Below are 20,012 nucleotides of genomic sequence, written 5' to 3' on the forward strand. Positions count from 1 at the left end.
TAGAAATTATTTTATTATTAACAATAAGTACATTTAGAAATTATAACATAATCGACAAGCAAATAAGATATTAAAGCATAAAACTGAAAAAAAAATTTTAAGAGAATAATCTTAAAATATTATAAAGAAGTAATGTACAGAGATGAATAAAAAAGTTTTACTCATTGTAGGGAAAAATAATAAAAATTATTATAATATAACTCTATAATTTGTAATGTTACAAAAATCAATCATGTCAACTTCCTTATTTGTTGATTTGTGTATTTTATTGTTCCGATGACAATTACTTACGCACATGAACATGGAAGCGTTAATAATTAATTCTCGAAATTGATATGTCGTAATGTAACTATTACATATGAATGAATTCGTAAAAAAATAATCTTTAATTTGTAAAAAAAAATTGAAAATTTAAAAAGTCATAGATGGAAGGATATTTTGTTAAACAAAAAAATTTTTAAATTTTTTTCTTCTCTTAAAACAATACAATTTTTGTTTAAAAAATTTTTTTTTATTTGGATCAAGGTTATCGAAAACTCAATAGACTGAATCACCAATCAAATTTTAAGTGTGCTCAATCGATTGCAACCGCTCGAAACATACAGAGTATTTGATGCGTCACCAAAATCCGGACAATTTCTTTAAATAAAATGTTTTAATGTTTTTAATGAAAAATTAAATATTACAAAAAATCCTTTTACATGGCACTTGAGAGATTACTGTAAATCACAATTATTCGACATATCCCCTATTAGTTTGAATGACGGCCTCTGTTCTCGGTCTGAAGCGTTCTCACGCACGCTATAATATAGCGCTGTCCATGCCGACGAATGCTGCCTCAATAGCTCCTAACGTCATATTGGGATGCCGAGACTTGTTTGTGACCCTTTCAACTACGCTCCATACGTAATAGTCCAAGGGATTTAAATCTGGGCTGTTGGAAGGCCAGAATGGGAGCCGGACCGAACAACTCGGCTTGTCCTGGCAATTTCAGAGAGCATCTGTCGTATGTTTAATGTGTACGATTTGTTCGAAGGTTCTCCTCGGCAATTCGACGCATTGTTGGCTCGCTTATATCAACAATCGATGCTAATTTTCGCAACGATTGCCCTGTCATCCGAAATCAGCGCTTGAGTCCTTTCAACGACTGCGAAAGTCCTCGCGGTGCGTTCTTTCGAGTGACTCTTCCTCACTGGCATACTGGAACCTTCATTGGATTGTTCTAAAGCCGTATATTTTGTCACAACATCATAAACGATTGATCTCGGGTATCCAAAGAACCGAATTATTTCCATTGCTGAATGCCTAGCGCGAAGGTCTTCGATGATCGCGGCTCTTCGATTATACTTCGCACTTGGTTTCAACATCACGGCCATTTTGAGAATATCATTGTTTACTAGAAGCATCAGGCTTTCTCGGACGCCAACAACAACTTCTGGCGACAAAATATAGCGGAAAATTTAAATTGAAATTTGTCCGGATTTTGGTGACGCGCCCTGTATAATAAAAGTGTTTTTATTGTTTCTGTACGTATCCTACAAGCGGAGATATCGCGACGCAAAGTTTTTGAACTGCCACTTTTTCAGATTAAGATATGTCGTCATCGTCGATCGCATTCCACACATTCATTTCGTGTTCTTCTAACATTCTTTATGCAAGGAGCGTTAATGGTATACATGATCAGCGAGCGCTGCGATTTGAAGATATCTGGAGACATGATGACAGTGTCGCGATGCTAAGCATGGTGAGTCTGTACTACGATAGTGGTCTCGGTCGGTTCTTTCAAAACAGGATCGGTAAAGTATGATAATAAAACACGCTGGTAATTGCTAAAAACTAGGAAATATAATTTAAAAAGCAATTTATTCGATCTCGATCTCGATTTGTTTATAACTTAATATTTAACAAAGAAGATTAAATAGAAATGAAATTCGCTGATATTTGTTGACTAAGCCAGGAAATAATAAAGAAAAACCAATTTATTTCCATTTATTTATAATTAATATTTAACAAAAGAAGGTCGAACAGAAATGGAATTATACACTGGTATTTGTTAACTAAGTTAACTAAATAGGAAATGATACTGACAAAGCAATTTATTCAATAATGATCTCCATTTGTTTATAACTCAATATTTAACAAAAAGAGGTTGAATGTAAACGAAATTATACGCCGGTAATTGTTAATCTAGCTATTTTATAAACAAATAGAAATAAATTACTTTTTCATTATCATTTCTTAGCTTAGTTAACAATTACCAGTGTGTAATTTCGTTTCCATTCGATCTCTTTTTGTTAAATATTAGAGAGTTATTAAGTTATAAACAAATGGAGATCGAGATCGAATAAATCGCTTTGTCATTTCCTAACTTAGTTAACAATATAATATTTACTGCATTGGTGATATCGTTTTACTTATTCCATATTGATTACTGCCACTGATTGTTCATTTCTTTAATCAATATTTAATTCTTTATTCAATATTTAATTTAAGACATAAATTATGAAGGTTAGAAAGAGAAACTAATTGTAAGATGCATTATAAAATATGTCAGACAAGGAAAGATTGAGGGCCGATTTCATCAATGCCGCTCAAGCTTAATCGTAATTAACTGTCAACCGCAATTGATCGATTCTATTAAACAGTAAAGGTGATTGATCAGTCAATTAAGCTAACTGACCGATTAAGGTAACTAGCGTCAGTGAAACTGGCCCTTCTCGAGTATGCCAACTTCTCGAAATATATCTCTCGTTTCATAATTGACAGCCTTTGTCTCTTATGCTACATTCATAAAGGTGCCTTTTCATGCTTTCAATGCTCATTTTCAGCGTTAAAATCAAATGACATTTGATATTCGTCAATTTCTATCCTTAAGCCTGATGTTAGGGGCCAGTTTCACCAACGCCAGTTAGCTTAATCGCCCATTGACTGATCATCGCGTTTGCTTTAGAAGAATCAACTAATTGCAATTGACAGTTAATTACGATTAAGCTTGATCGTGATTAACTGTCATTGATGAAACGGCCCTGGAAATCAGATCGAGATCTCAGAGAAGGAATTAACAAATTATTTGATTACATGACCATTGTGATTGGTCAATTCTTTCTTTATCCGAGGATCGATTTTTAGCATTGTGGACACAAGACTATAGACAGAGATGGCAGAGATTTAGAGAGAGATACCGTCCAACTGAGCACATCATGGCCATTATTCATAGACAGATCTTATATTTAATCTTAAGTCTTAAGATGTCATGAATCAATTAGAAAGCCGCATTAGCAACTTAAAATGTTACTTAAAGCCGATTCTACATTAGTTGCAAGCTGATCGCAAATTTGTTGCTACAGCCAATCTGAAGTTTGGATTTTGAAATCAACACCATATTGACTGTCACAAACGAACTTGCAATCAGTTTGCAACTAATGTAGAACCGACTTAAGACGGTTAAAATAAGAACCGACTATGAATATCAGCCCATGAGAGAGTGGCAAATTGCATTACATGAATGACAGCATCCAATCACATGATTAGTTTTCTCCAATCTCTTCCACTTCTATGCCTATGGAGCTTTGATGACCGCTCCCAATCAGAGAATCAGAGGAAACGAATCACGTAATGCAGTTTATCACGTAACATTACTCTCTCCCTTTGAGATTCTCTAGTCGCCATTGTCTTTACTCTCCTCTCCGACTTCTTGTGTTTCTCGTGGATGAGAATTAAATTTTTGGATTTTTGGATTTTGGAAAGTGTAACCGACTTCAAACGCGCATTTACAATAATAAGTATATTATATTTTATCTGGAGACAATAGTGGCTCGGCGTGTTATTTTTCACCGCAAGCGGCATTTTGAACCTCTGGCTGGAGTTGCTGCCATTATTACCATTACCAGTGGCAAGGTATCAATCTATTATACTATTAAATCAGTTAGGCTTTGGGGCCAATAGAAGAAAAAATTTTGATGAACTTGCAGTGATGTTAAGAGATGTAAGTATATATTTATCAAGGATATTCTTATATTCAATCCAATTAAAATAGTACTTTTATTTTTTTTCAAGGATATTCTTATTGAAGGTCGTCTTATTCCAACCCTCCTCCAAATCTCTACCTTTCATATCATTAAATAATGATATGACTGATTTTTACGGAGCTACACGATTGCAAACAATAAAATCCATAAAGTTTCAAAATTTTTTGTGAACTTTGTGAAGTTATGCAGTAAATGAGAAGTCGGGCACAAATACTGTTTACAGTTTTTGAAAGCGTGAACCTTTAATTTGCTTTTTTGCTGAACATTGTTGTGTGGCCTTTTTTCACCGAGTTATTCAACATTGAATTGAAAATGGTCCTTTTGACTTTGACTGCTCATAAAAGACGAACGGAGTAATGTATTGTATATGTTAAAAAATTATAAAATATTGTAAAAAAGAAAAAAAGTTCAAAGTTTTTACTTCAGATGTTCGTATCATTTCTTAGACACAAATAAGCTTTCTATGTAAAAACTTAAGTGAAAGATAAAGTTGAAAATTGATATAATTATCTGTTCAACACGTTCTACTCTGATCAAAAGGAAAGAGGAACCCTATGATGTTAACGTAATTTTAAATTTTAGAGTCTACTGACTTCAACGGAAAAAGAAAGTAATTGCGACATTTTTAAATTAATGCCATTTTCATGTTCAAAATTACGACTTTGGACAAAACGGCAATCGCTGTATTCATCCTAACCTTATATCGCAGTAAGCATTAGCGATACCCGAAGCGTACTACATGAAGATTGCACAGTCAGATTTATGCATCTTGTGTGCGTGCGTGCGTGTGTGCGTGCATGCGTGCGTGCGTGCATGGGTGGATGTGTATGAGGGGGAAGGTGTAACAAAATTTTTACCAACAGACTGATTAAGTCTTATTAAGTTTGCAATATATCATTGACTGTAACCTTCTCGTGTGATAATGCATATCATATTCAGTAAGATATTCTAGCAGCATTATATATAAAAAAATCTCAAGAGAATTATTTCAGAAAAAATGATTAAAATGCTAAAGCAATGCGCAAAGATCTAACAAATCTAACAAATATTCAAAACGTTTCCACATACATTAAATGCATAGAATGTAATATAAGACAGTGTTTCAAAATTGAAGCAATATTAAAAATTCTTCATACCAAAAATTTAATTTTATTATGTATTATACATGCATGCATACACACACACACACACACACACACACACAAAAGATACATTAATCCGACTGTGCAATCTCCGTATACTTCGGATAATGCTAATGCCTGCGATATGAGATTAGGATGAATACAGCGATTGCCGTTTTGCCCAAAGTCATAACTTTGAACATAAAAATAACATTAATTTAAAAATGTCGCAAATACTTTCTTTTCTCGTTGAAGTCAATAGACTTTAAAATTTAAAATTACGTTAACATCGTAGGGTTTCTCTCTCTTTTTGATCGGAGTAGAGCGTATTGAATAGAAACAGATAATTGTAGTATTGATAATTTTTAACTTCATCTTTCACTTAAGTTTTTATATAAAAAGTTTATTTCTAAGAAATGATACGAACATCTGAAGTGAAAATTTTGAACTTTTTTCTTTTTTAACTATTTCTTTTTTTTCTTGTTTAACCCTTTTTTATATTATACGTTACTTCGTTCGCCTTTTATGAACAGTCAAAGTCAAAAGGACCATTTTCAATTCAACGTTGAATAACTCGATGAGAAAAAAATCGCACAATGTTCATGAAAAAAGCAAATTAATAGTATAATAGTGGCGGTTCTAAGGTCCTCTGGAGGACCCAGGTCTTCTGAAGGAGGTGCGGGACGCGAGGAGTACTCGTAGGCGCAAGGGAAGGCGCGGGGAGGTACTGGTAGCGGGGAAGGGAGAGGAGGCGTGGGAAATCCCGATGCTATCGGTGTTTACTGATATTATGAGTCCCAGCGCTATCGATGTTTACCGATATGCCTACCTCGTCGCAGGCGCCAGCGCCACCGCCGCCACCGCAGAGCCCGCGGCCATCCTAAAGTACGTTTCGGGCCGCCACCGCAGACCTCGCGTTTATCCCAAAATGCGTTTCAGATAGCCGCCACGGAGTCCACTCCCACCCCAAAATGCGTGGCGGTATTATAACGCGAACAAGAAATATTAAAGAAAAAAAGAAAGAAAAAAATATATAATAAAAAAAATATTCTTATCTTCTTCACACCCTGTCCCTCTTCATCCTCTTCCTCTTCATCCTCAGCTGAATTCTTAGTCCTCTTCCTCTTCCTCCACCGCCTCCTCCTCCTCCTCTCCTCCTCCTTCTCCTCCTCCTCCTCCTTCTCTTCCTCCTCCTCCTCCTCCTTCTCCTCCTCCTTCTCCTCCTCTTCCTCCTCCTCCTCCTCCTCATCTTCCGCTGAATTTTTATCTCTCTTCCTCCACTACCTCATCAAGATTGTCGATGAGATAGTTGAACGCAATTCTGTTAATGCGCACATAAGTGAGATTGTCTACTTCGGCAATCTCGATGAGGCGATGGAACAATCTTAATTGATCGACATGTAATTGAGTGAGATCAATTAGGATATTATTCTGAATCTCCTCTGAGAAAGAGGAGAAGGAGGAGGAAGAGGAGGCAGTCTCCTCAATTTTTTTGTTCTTTTTGCATGTTATAGCAGCACTGTAAAAAAAATAATCACTTCACTTAATCACAGAAAATGTGCAACAATATTCTACTATTAACGCTAAATGGTAGAATATTGTTGCACGTTGGGGAAAACAAAAAATCACTCACATTATAATACGTCTTGAGTGCGGACAAAGCAGGACAAAGACTGACGTTGAGAATCGATCTTCGCCGTTGAGAAGCGAGCCTGCCTAGGATTTATCTATAGGGGGGCAGTTGTATATAAAACACTTTAGATCATAAGTGCTGTCACGAAAAATTATCGCTATAGCGCGTCGAAATATAGAATAAATGGATGGATGGATGGGAAGTAAAGAAAGTACATAATGATATGAACAAAAAAATTTTTTATTCGCATATTATTATCATATTGTTTTTTTTTTGTATGTATTAAAAAATTAAAGCCAATAGCTCACAATCGACAAGCTGATGTTTGTTAAAGATGTCACTATCGCGTATAGAGTCCATTTTTGAACGCGATGTTGGAGAATCGCGTATACTTGACATCAACCGTATCGACGAGTCGGGCTAATCGTTCGAACGTTACATCGATATATCCGTCAAACTCAAATATACGTCGTAGCATCGTTTCGGTCATCATCATGCGTACGGACGAAGAATTGAGATGTACGAGCGTAGCATCGTTCAGCATGCAAACGCTGACAATTAGCAATCCAACGCTTATAAAATTGCCTTTGTATTCGTTTCGCAGCATCTTGTAAATATTCCATCGCTGCTCATAGATGCCCTTTCACGTTTTGAGAGACAGCAGCAGTTCATGTCCGCGATGATCTCCCAGGGCGATTTCCACGTAACTTGGTAGACCAACTTAATTAATTCCAATTTCTCAAAATTTGTAGCCCATAGTCGTCAGATCGTAACGTCTGTTCAATAAACGCTCCATGTGTGTACATATTAGGTCTACAACTTTGCTTCCGCCGTTTTCCTATAAATGGCTTTAGCGGTAAGTGGTGGTCGAAATAAATAGATCATAGACGTCGTACGATAAACTTGGGCATCTGTCAACATAACCCCATAGAAACATTAGTCGATTTGTCTGCATCATAAAGTTATTCTCGATTGAAAATGTCAGTTTACGATCCAAATTCTCGTCATTTGCGGGAGGTTTTAATTTTCTGCTTCAATATGAAAAAATCTGCGGCTGAGGCTCATCGAATGCTCTCAAATACTTATGGTGAGCCTCTATTATTGAAAGAACGTGTCTTGAGTGGTTTCAATGCTTCAAGAACGGTGACGTCGAAGACCGGCATAGCGGTGGAAGAGAGGAGGTTTTCGAAGATACAGAATTGGAGGCATTACTTGATCAAGATTCGTGTTAAAATCAAGAAGAATTGGCACGATCATTGGAAGTGACTCAACAAGCCATTTCAAAACGCCTCAAAGTCATGGGAATGATTCAGAAGCAAGGAAATTGGGTGCCGTACGAGTTGAAACCGAGAGATGTTGAATGGCGTTTGTTTGCTTGTGAATAGCTGCTTGAAAGGCAAAGACGGAAGGGATTTCTGCATCGCATTGTGACTGGGGATGAAAAATGGGTTCATTACGATAACCCCAAGCGCAGAAAATCATGGGGAGTTCCCGACCATGTCCAATTCCCGATCTTCCACGTCGACGGCCAAACCAAATATTCACGGCTCCAAGGTCATGCTCTGTATTTGGTGGGACAAGCTCGGCGTAGTGTATTATGAGTTGTTAAAACGGACTGAAACAATCACAGGCGATCAGTATCGAACGCAATTGATGCGTTTGAGCCGAGCATTGAAAGACAACCGGCCGCATTACAACGATAGATACGATAAAATGATTTTGCAGCATGACAATGCTTCGACCCCATGTTGCGAAAGTGATCAAGACATACTTGGAAGCGTTGAACTGGGAAGTCCAACCCCACCCGCCGTATTCTCCAGACGTTGCTCCCTCTGACTATGACTTGTTTTAATCAATGACACACGGCCTGGCTGACCAGTACTTCCGGTCTTATGAAGAAGTAAAAAATTGGATCGATTCGTGGATCGCCTCAAAAGATGACCAGATTTTTCGACGCGGAATTCGTACGTTGCCCGAAAGATGGGAGGAGTGACCAGCGATGGACAATAGTTTGAATCATAAATGTATAACCAATTTTTCACAATAAAGCCTCGAATTTCAGAAAAAAAACGGCGGAAACAAAGTTATATATCTAATACATAATGTTAAAAATTTACTTTCTTTTGTATATAGAATCTTTTGTATAATGTTAAAACTTACATGTTACTGCAGTCCTTCTTCGTTTCGTATGATGCGTTGCTGTCTTTAGCGAAGTACATTTTTTTTCAACCATTCGTACAAGCGAATATCGCAAGACTAATTGCATCCGCGTAAATTGCGATGTATATAAAACTTCTAGAATCAAAGAGGGGATAACTCTCCCCTCTTTCTAAGAATTGCTAACATGTCGCAACACATTTTATCACATCTTTCTATGTATTTTTTTTTTGTTTATCGATAGCGAGTTTATCAATGCTTATACTTTATGATTTATATTTCAATGGCATCGATGACGTTAATGATGAGCACGTTGGCGACTTTGATGCCTTTTCTCCACGACATTCCCAATATCTCGCTTTTTCCTTCGATGACGGTGGACTTGGCGGACTTGGTAACAATGGACGGTACCCTTTTCGCTCGATTGATTTTCGGCGTATATATTCTTTTACTCAGTCCATGTCTTAACGCTCGTAACTGAAGCTTACGATTGAATAAAAAAAGTCTAATACACTGCCTATATACATTGTATATACGTACTGTCAGATCGCACATGTCGCGATACATTTAACAGAAGCGTCGATGTTTTCGGATACATACGTACATACATACAGGGTCCATTATAAAAGTAATGCGCATTTTCTGGGAAAAATAGATTTATTGATCGTACAAATGCTCAAAATTCTTCAAAATACTCTCCCCCTGAATCAATACACTTGCGGAGACGTCTGCCACGCCTGGAAGGCACACTGAAACTCCTCGACAGGAATGTCTCTTAGGAACGTTGTAACATGCTCTTGGATGTTTTCCACGGACTCCCAATGCTTTCCTTTCAGCTCCCTTTTCAGACGGGGAAACAAAAAAAAGTCGCACAGAGCCAAGTCGGGACTGTAAGGGGGCTGGGGGACCACCGGGGTGTTGCTCCGGGCCAGTAGTTGGCAACGATGAAGGCCATGTGGCTGGGGGCATTGTCATGGTGGAGCTTGATCGCGTCTTTGATGTCAGCCCTCACGCGCGCGACCCGGCGTTTCAATCTCTTGAACACCTCCAGGTAGAAGGCTGATTTGACAGTTTCTCCCTGCGGTACAAACTCAAAATGGACGATTCCTCAGACGTCAAAAAAGACAATGAGCATCGTTTTAATGCGAGACTTGCTCATTCGCGCTTTCTTGGGGCGGGGGGATGATTTTGAGTGCTACTCGCTGCTCTGCCTTTTCGATTCTGGGTCGTGCTCGAACATCCAAGATTCGTCTCCGGTTACGACAGAGTTAAGAAAATCCGGCTCATTTTGAATCAAATCCAACAATTCTTGACAGCGCGAAACTCGAAGTTCTTTCCGGTCTTCCGTCAACACTTTCGGCATAAGCTTCGCGCAGACCTTGCGCATTTGCAGATTCTCCGTCATTATCCCATGTACCACAAATGTGGACATGTTTAGGGTGTCAGCGATGTACTGGATGCTCAATCGACGGTCGGAACGCAAAACTTCGCACACACGATTCACGTTTTCGTCGGTTCTGGCCGTTGTTGGGCGTCCAGAACGGGGTTCGTCGGCGACTTCCTCCCGGCTCTCCTTGAACGCCTTGTGCCACCTCCCGGACTGTGACCTTGAAATGCAGTCGTCCTTGAAGCATCTGGAATGTTTCGGTTGCATTCTTTCCAAGTCGCACGCAAAACTTGATGGCGTATCGCTGTTCAAGCGAATGCTCCATCGCGCCGTGTTACAAAGTCGAAAAACACACTTCACGCGGAGGCACGTCTTTCCACTCAGACTGCTCCGAGCAAACTGGCAACCGGCTGCCTTGGAAGGGCAGACCCCCCACCACATTTCCCGACCCATTTTACCCCGCTGCGATGGATATTCGCGTCACAATAAAATCATGCGCATTACTTTCATAATGGACCCTGTACATACATACATACACACATATGTGATTCGGATACATACATATACGTTCATACATACACATTCATATATACGAGTACATGTATTATTATACAAAGGAAGGGAAAAAAGAAATACGTAATAAATATGTTAATGTATTTTTATTTAAAAAATTCTTTTGCAACCACCAGTTATATATTTTCAATACATTTTGTTATGCATAATTCTGAACATGTTGTCCACATCGCATAGTATTAGCAACATTCAGCTTGATTAACGATTTCATATCTTCGTAAACTATATCCAAGGTCTCGATGCACATGCGTTCTCATTCATCGTCCAAAAGCAAGTTCCACAGCCACGTTCGTTTCTCGCATTCCTTAACGTATATGATAGCATCATCTTCAAATACAGTTGCCGTGATCAGACGTTTCGCCTCGTTGTACAAGACCATCCCGTCCTCCCATTCCAATCCATGGTGATGAGCAATCAACCAGGAAGATCTATCGGATCTTGTCCAAAATTTCCATGGCGCGGAACTCGTAAAAATGTAATGTGAGAACGATTTCCTGTTTCAGCACCGCCACTTCATTCACGATAAATTTCTTGTTAACGATGAATCCTTGCAGATCCACGAACATTGGTATGAGCATGTCGAGAAGACTGCGGTCGATTGCAGTTGATTGCGACGTAGATTTTATACCGTGTCAGAAGTGCACTTAGGTGATTTTGCGCACAACGTTGGTCAATGGATTATAACTATGCAATCGTGTATGATGAGACAATAGGCTGTTGTATTTACGAGTACATCCTCTTTACATTCAAAGTCTAATCGCATGTGCCACTCTTGACTGATTCGTTCTGTCGAGAGCAATCGATGATCACGAATGGACTATTACGTAAAAAAGTAAAGGTGAGACTCGGCTCGAGATACTCGTATCCGTAGTAGCCCTTGCAGAAACACGCGTACAAGTCGTACACATCTGTTTTTATCAAAATCCAGATTCAAGTCATCGTATGGATAACATTCCGAATTTAGGTAAAGTTTCGCATTGGTTAATTTGCAGTCGTCGAATCGACTTACATCCTCGGACATGACGTTTTTTCGATCTGTTTATATAGCGAAAATAACTATCAATGCAATACGTGGTATACAAAAGTGTTCTACATTAAAAAATGAAGATATGGATGAGGAGCAACATATAGGTGAAGAGGAATATATAGATGAAAAGGAGTGTATGGAAGAGTACATAGATGAAGAGGAGTATATGGAAGTAGAAGATTATGCCTCGTCGTATTATAAGATTCTTCCCAATGAATCCAAAACAAGTCGAATGATACTATCAGAATGAATGCTAGATGTGCCGCAAGATCTCATTGAAAATTGGATTATGATACATACTAACGTAGTGCGGCTTCTTGCTGAATAACCGTCTTGATGGCCCACGAATGCTTGGTTGTGCTCTGCAAGAGCGGAAACTCGTACAGATCCTACGAGCGAAGAGTTATGTTCAAGTATCGTCCGCTCTCCAAAGCGCGCAGCATCGACAGCTTCTCGCTCAATAATACGTGCGACATGTATGGGCCACTGTATTTTGAATAATTCGAGTGTTGGTTCTATCGCCGGATCTCCCATCGGACAATTGTTGTCATTGCGCGTTCGTATTAAAATCAATTCGTGACGAAACCACGTCACCACGCGTTTGTAATCTTCATAAAATTCCAGCAGTACGTAGAGCAGTACACAAAAATTAAAGTATTCGGCTGCAGCCGACATTTCGTAGAATGACGCTTCTGTCGGATGACACTGTTACATAATTTTTGAGCGTGCTAGTTATGCTCATTCTGTTACGGTCAATCTCTACACCATTGAGTTCATATCGAATCTCATCGAATATAAACGCGACGCAATTATTTCCCAATTCCACATGAGCACTCTGGACCACTTTGTTCTTCGTCCCTCGATATATAGTTTTCCCTCGACATATAATTTTCCCTCGATATATAGAAAGCTTTCGTACGGTGTACAGATCCTGTTGCTGTATGGGTATTCTTATCTCGTCGCTGTACCCAAACGTTGTGTTGGCGAACGAGCTATACATGTGAGTCTCAATCTTGACGATGCGATCGTCGAAGATCGGCTCGTCTTTAATGTTTAAGATATCAGTCATCTCAAATGTTGCGCACCGTGAATCCCAAAGACTTTAAAAATGTAACGTTCGACGCGTTGAGTTTCTTCTTCTTCCTGATGCAGCTAGATAAGCGAGTGTGGTCGAGCTGTGGCGTCACCGACCTTGTAAAGAATGCGTTATCTTTCTGCGTACGCTCCGTTCCGTTCAGAACGAGCATTTCACACTCACGTTATCACTGTCGTACGTGCAATCTAACGGTGATCTCTTCTCCTCGAAAATCGAGCAATCGTCCGTTCTGATCGACGATGCATATCGTTAGATCCGTAATGCTCCGTGCGATTATCGGCAAGTAAATGATTTGCGTCGGCCTCTCCGATATCTTACGCTCGGCGACAATTCATATATCATGTGCGCGCTTTTGCTGTTACTGTATGCAGGTTGCACCCGCGGCAACGTTACACTTTACGCGACTAACGTTTACATTCATTATGTTGATCGACACGTCCGATTCGTGCCACCTTCGCGGGTAGCAGTATACGCTTCGACGAGAATCCCAGCAGCGATCCAATGCTGTTAGACTTGCCAAAGTTTATTCTGTACGCACATCTAATCTCACATCTCATCGTGTTGTTTTCACGGAGCATAATCGAGTATTCTCCACCCTCACCATTATCATCATCATCAGTGTCATTGTCACCACCCACTACATCAACGGTTTCAAGTGCGTCGCGATGCGGACGTTTTCATAAAATCGCGCGTTTCAGAAATTCATTTATGTCTCGCACTTCATACGAACCCTCGGGAATTGTAATTTCCGCATCGTATTTGGTGAAATAAAATTTGTTGTTCGATTCGTTCACGTTCGGTATCGTGTGATAAGTTTCAAAAATCGCCAGACCGAGCTCGTAATCTCACTCAAATCTATAGAAGGGAAGTAATTCGTCACGAGGATGCTCTTTCCGTTCAGCGTAAGCGTGAACGATATCAACAATATAACGGAAAAAGCGTTCGACTAATACTAAGATTTCACAGCACATCGTCAAGCTTTTTAAATTCACATGCGTCTACCGTGTAGAAACCGCAGTCACATCTGTTCATAGAAACTTTGATCGTATATCTGAGAGAACGTGCGATTGTACTCTATCATCGTAGCACCATTCTCGAAATATCGCATCAGTTTCTTAGGCGATCGAAGATTACCGAAATTGTCAAAGTACACGACGCGGTTGTTCCTCTTCGCGTACGCTACCCAGTGAGTACCAGGCCCCGTCGCATCGTCCAGATTCATGATACCTTTTGTTTCGGCGCACGCCGCTCGTCGGTAACGTGTTACGCACGAAAATGCCTCTAAAGTATGGTACGCGCATACGTCTCGCGAGCTCGTTCAATTATACATTGATAGTTGCGCTAGACGGCATTTTTATCTTTTTGACGTTTTTTTTTCTTTGTAGCTACGCCCTGTCCATGTTTGTATTGGCCGAGATATAGTCCGCATCCATATTTGTACGGAGCGAGATACAATCCGCGGAACCCTGTTCCATCGCGCGATCGTGACGTTGCAGCTTTTCAAGCTGACGTCGCGCGACTTTGCTATCGTTTACTGCTTTCGCCACGCTGGCCGCTCTGCCAATCAAGCACCCGAGTGCGCTCAACGTTGGCAGAAATGGTAACGCACCGCCTCGTTTCACCGGAAGTCGTTTCAGTCGGAAGTATCGCTTTTTCGTGGCCTTTTTCATCATCTTCTTCTTCGGTTTCATGCCCATGCCGATCTTGACTTGGTCTTGGCTTTCATCGCTGCCCAGACGGCAGCTGCGGCGGCTCTCTCGCCCAGAGCCGAATCTCTCGCGACGACGCGTCCTAGCGCTTTATTGGCAAGTACCTTGTCCACTGTGTGTTTATCGGTGAGGTTGCTCCGAGAATACGCGTGTTCTCGGCACGCCGCGTCCAGCGGTTGCCCACGTCACTTCTGGCTAATCGCTTCGTAAGCCGAGTGCAAAACTGGACCCGGACCGCAAAACTGGTAGCCCGGAATATATAACTCGAAAGGAAGCGCGTTTATCGCTCGATTTAGCAGATCGCCGCGCAACGCCGACATTCGCTACAGTCCTTTATCTTCGGTGTGGGGTCGTCAATATGCGTCCGCTGCCACGGCTGATTGTAGTGTTCGTCGCAGCGACGATAAGTTTGAACCTCCGAATCTGCCTTCACGTGTTCCGAAAACTTGTCCCAGACATGTTCGATGTATTCACCGTACACGCATAAGAGTACGACCTTTGGTATATATTGCAACTCGGCGCTCAAATCTTGAATATCGGAAGGATGACACAGCGCGATATACATACATTTTGCTACTGCGCGATTCGCGGATTCGCGTGCCTTTAAATAATCGTTTGAGAGCGCATAGCCTTTAGTGTGAGCATGAAATTCATGACGATACGTGTCACAAATTGTGACGCGAAATCACAAATGATGGGAGGCAGTGCGGAGAAGCGCAAGCACAGCGAAATGCTGCCGAGTACTATACGCGCGATCATTTGCAACCCGTCGAATTGTGATAAGACCAACTCATAAATTTGCTCGAGTGTCCAAACGGCATATGTTTCGAGAATGTGTACGTCTACCTCGAAATCACTGTAACAGCCAAAGTATCGATATCTCGAAAATTTATTTATGTCTATTGATGAAATCGACTACTTTACGTTTTCCAACAACAGCGTCATTGTTCCATCGAACAAGATGCGCCCAAATTCTATTTTTATCTTTGATGACGTTGCATGCGACAAGCAGGATGCGGTGAAAGAATACTTTTCGATGAGTCACCACACGAACGTTGACTACTTCTATCTCTGTCAGACGTACGCAAGAATACCTAAACATCTGATACGCGACAACGCGAACCTGCTTGTTCAAGGATTGTACCAACTTGAAATACGTTTACAATGATCACGTGAACACTGACATGTCCTACGACGAAATTTGCGCGTTGTGCCGTGATTGTTGGCAAAAAAATATGAATTTTTAGTAATAGACAAGGATGCGCTTAAACAGATACAGAAAGATTTAACGAGTTGGCGATACTGTAACGTGACTAGTCGTTATCGATACTTCGCCAGAGACGATCATGGCTGATATGCGCGAGCGTGAAAAAATCGCGAGAGAGATCGAGAAGACAAGCGAGTCGACCCGCAAGAAATATCGCTCTCTGAAAACCGGTAGAATCGAGGAGGACGTGGCATTGGACAGACATTTTAAGCCTATTATCAAACCGCTGCAATAGATCGTTGACAGCGCCGATGTGCACGCGATAAAGAGACAGTCGCGCGACGATGACACAGCGTCTGCCTCCAAGTGCGAGAAGAAGGAAAAAGAAGAGGAGGAAGAGGGAGAGAAAGCGAGTAATATGTTCGAGCATTCCGCGATTCCGCATAAATCCGATGATCGATCGCACGATTATGTACAGCCAATAAGCCACTCCGCGATCGTACCGACGATAGAATCGTTGGATAACGTTTTCGAAACGGCGGACGACACGCTAGCAACAAAGATTCAAAATCGGTTGCAAACATCGAAGATCGAGAGGCGTTGCAAGTCGGCTTGGGCCCGCTGGGTCAAAAGTATCGAGGCTGTCCTGAGTGGAGCGTGAGATAAACAGAAGAATGGTATAGATTATGTATACGGTGTTTACCTACATAAGGATGAATTGATATTTGGCAATAAACGTTTCGACGTGGATGATGCGGACAACGTAATTATCGATGGCGTACGATACGCCGATGCATCCAGTCTTTACGAGTTAATTTTTAAAAGAATTCCCAATGATCTCCTCTACACGGAAGACGATATGAACAAGTACAAGAGCATGCTGCTGGAGACGAATGCACACAAACACAAGCATCATTCGCAGGTCTGATTATTGAGCAACAGCGGATAGAAGTACAAATACGTAATCGGGCCGTTGATGTCGATCACACCCAAGAAATAGAAGAAGAAATCTGGAAAGGGACTACTTCACGCAATTGAACGACAACGCGATCGATTACGTGAATTGGGACGATTCCAACGAGCTGGTGGATCGTCTACGATTGCTCGACGCTTCGTATCGAGCGGGCAATAACGCTCACAACAACGAGATGCTGTCGATTATCAAGGAACTTCGCGAAGCCGGTCTTATTATAAATTAAATCGCGTATCGACGAAACGAGTCAGTCGAGTAGTGTCAGCGAGAACAAATACTTTTGTCCTTTGTATTACGCGTCGAATCATGAAAAAGAGATCCAGCGAAAAGAGAAAAATTAGCTCCGTTAGACATCGACTCGTCGAGGAATTGTTCCGGCGAGAAGAAAGAATTTTCCACGCGTCATAGTTCGAGGATACGATCTATGGCAGGCTGATATCGTCGAGATGCGTACTCGAGCTTCAACAGAGGCCACTATATACTCACCATCATCGATGTGTTGAGCAAGTACGCGTGGTACCGTTCAAGAGCAAGGGTGGAAGCGAGACGGCTGATGCTATTGTTGAGATAATTCGAGCAAGTGGAAGATGTCCTAAAAATTTACAAACGGATATGGGGAAGGAGTTTTACAACGTCGATATGCAGAAAATCTTGAAAAAACATGATGTTAATCACTATTCCACGTATTCGACGTTGAAAGCGTCGGTAGTCGAGCGGTTCAATCGTACACTCAAAAGCGATATGTGGAAGATGTTTATACTCAACGGCAATTACAAGTGAATCGACGAGCTGCCGCGTTTCGTATCAGATTACAACGCGCGCAAACATCTCACTATCAGCATGCGGCTGATGTAATTCCCGCGATCGCCGAAAGACTTGGACACGGTGTACAGCGTGATAAAAATTGCTGGTCCAGCAAAATTCAAAGTGGGCGATTCGGTACGCGTGAGCAAGTACAAGACGATTTTTGAGAAGGGTTACACGCCAAATTGGAACTGAAGTGTTTACGATCGTTAAGGTGCAGCGTAACCTATCTACTCGAGGACTATCCGTCGAGGACTATCGCGGAAAATCCGTTACTGGTACATTCTAGGAGCACGAGTTGCATCGCGCTACTCATCCGAATGTGTATCGTGGAGAAAGTAGTGCGCAGAAAAGGAGACAAGGTATACAAGGTATCAAGTGGCTGGGATTCGATGGATCGCACATTCATGGATACACAAAACAATGTCATTTGATAAAATTTTTTGTGTATTTTTTTTCTACATATAAAAATATATGTTAGGTGTACAACTTTGTTTTCGACGTTTTTTTTCCGAAATTCGAGGCTTTATTGTGAAAAACTGGTCATACATTTATGATTCAAAGTATTGTCCATCGCTGGTCATTCCTCCCATCTTTCAGGCAACGTATGAATCCCGCGTCGAAAAATCTGGTCATCTTTTGAAGCGATCCACGAATCGATCCAATTTTTTACTTCTTCATAAGACCGGAAATGCTGGTCAGCCAGGCCATGTACCATTGATCGAAACAAGTGATAGTCAGAGAGAGCAACGTCTGGAGAATACGGCGGGTGGGGTAGGACTTCCCATTTCAAAGCTTCTAAGTATGTCTTGACCACTTTTGCAACATGGGGTCGAAGCATTGTCATGCTGCAAAATCATTTTATCATATCTCTCATTGTATTGCGGCCGTTTGTCTTTCAATGCTCGGCTCAAACGCATCAATTGCGTTCGATACTGATCGCCTGTGATTGCTTCAGTCGGTTTTAACAGCTCATAATACACTACGCCGAGCTTGTCCCACCAAATACAGAGCATGACCTTGGAGACGTGAATATTCGGTTTGGCCGTCGACGTGGAAGGTCGGGAATTGGACATGGTCGGAAACTTCCCCCCCATGATTTTCTGCGCTTGGGGTTATCGTAATGAACCCATTTTTCGTCCCCAGTCACAATGCGATGCAGAAATCCCTTCTTTGCCTTTCAAGCAGCTATTCACAAGCAAACAAACGCCGTTCAACATCTCTCGGCTTCAACTCGTACGGCACCCAATTTCCTTGCTTCTGAATCATTCCCATGACTTTGAGGCGTTTTGAAATGGCTTATTGAGTCACTTCCAATGATCGTGCTAATTCTTCTTGATTTTAACACGAATCTTGATCAAGTAATGCCTCCAATTCTGTATCTTCGAAAATCTTCTCTCTTCCACCGCTATTTCAATAATAGAGGCCTCACCATAAGTATTTGAGAGCATTCGATGAGCCTCAGCCGCAGATTTCTTCATATTGAAGCAGAAAATTAAAACCTCCCGCAAATGACGAGAATTTGACTCGTAAACTGACATTTTCAATCAAGAATAACTTTATGATGCAGACAAATCGACTAATGTTTCTATGAAGTTATGTTGACAGATGCCCAAATACTAATATATAATACATATATAAATGTTAAAAACATACGATATGTATTATATGAAAATACAATAATCGTAATAATAGTAATAATACATGTATAAATGTAAAAAAAGTGTAAATTACAATAGTAATACATAGGAGCAATATATACTACATATAATAATAATACATATAATATATATATATATATATATATATATATATATATTGTATTACAAAGGTATCCGCCAATGCCTCCACGGAAATGTCTCCGTCGAGTCCGGTATCGACGTATTGTTTGTTGTCGTATGAACTCAGAGCGATTTTCGATTCGGATATCGTGTACACTTCGTGTAATTTAGATCGTATACACGATTGACGGCGAGTCATTTCTCTTCGTTCAAACACCGCGTGTAATCGTCGAACGTTATCGTTCGCGCTACGACGTTATTCTTTACGCTTTTCGCCTTTTTAATGTTCTTTGCCACTTTCATCGCGTACATCTTCGCTCTAAGTCTAACAAATTCGGTCATTAATACATCGTTGTTCTCAGGCCTGCTTCATCAGGCCAAGTTTTTGTTTGCGAGAGCCATACCATACACGTTGTCTGCCGGATAATCGCTCGTGTCGAATCTAACGATATCGCGTTTCATAGACTCATAAACATCGTCGCATTCTAAATAATAAATGAGACTGTCCATGTCGGT

The 20,012-nt window shown here is 40.7% G+C and overlaps 2 protein-coding genes across 2 annotated transcripts in view; both read right to left on the reverse strand.

Moving 5' to 3' along the window:
- Window positions 1-20,012, reverse strand: part of spz3 (Spaetzle domain-containing protein 3) — a 279,567-nt gene that overhangs the window by 206,064 nt on the left and 53,491 nt on the right. The window lies entirely within an intron of this gene.
- Window positions 455-19,367, reverse strand: LOC147909567 (protein GVQW3-like). Its single transcript, XM_087407076.1, has 2 exons — window positions 8,943-19,367; window positions 455-7,693 (listed from the first exon to the last, which is right to left on the reverse strand). Exon 1 carries the CDS (start codon window positions 10,777-10,779, stop codon window positions 10,135-10,137), a length of 645 nt encoding a protein of 214 aa, XP_087263202.1. The 5' UTR covers window positions 10,780-19,367; the 3' UTR covers window positions 455-7,693; window positions 8,943-10,134.

The sequence above is a fragment of the Acromyrmex echinatior genome, chromosome 6 (assembly GCF_024713525.1).
Source record: "Acromyrmex echinatior isolate Ae372 chromosome 6, ASM2471352v2, whole genome shotgun sequence".
Classification (NCBI taxonomy): domain Eukaryota; kingdom Metazoa; phylum Arthropoda; class Insecta; order Hymenoptera; family Formicidae; genus Acromyrmex; species Acromyrmex echinatior.

Coding starts and splice junctions, on each gene's coding strand:
- LOC147909567 (XM_087407076.1), bottom strand. CDS start 10,779: ATGGGTCGGGAAATGTGGTGGGGGGTCTGCCCTTCCAAGGCAGCCGGT.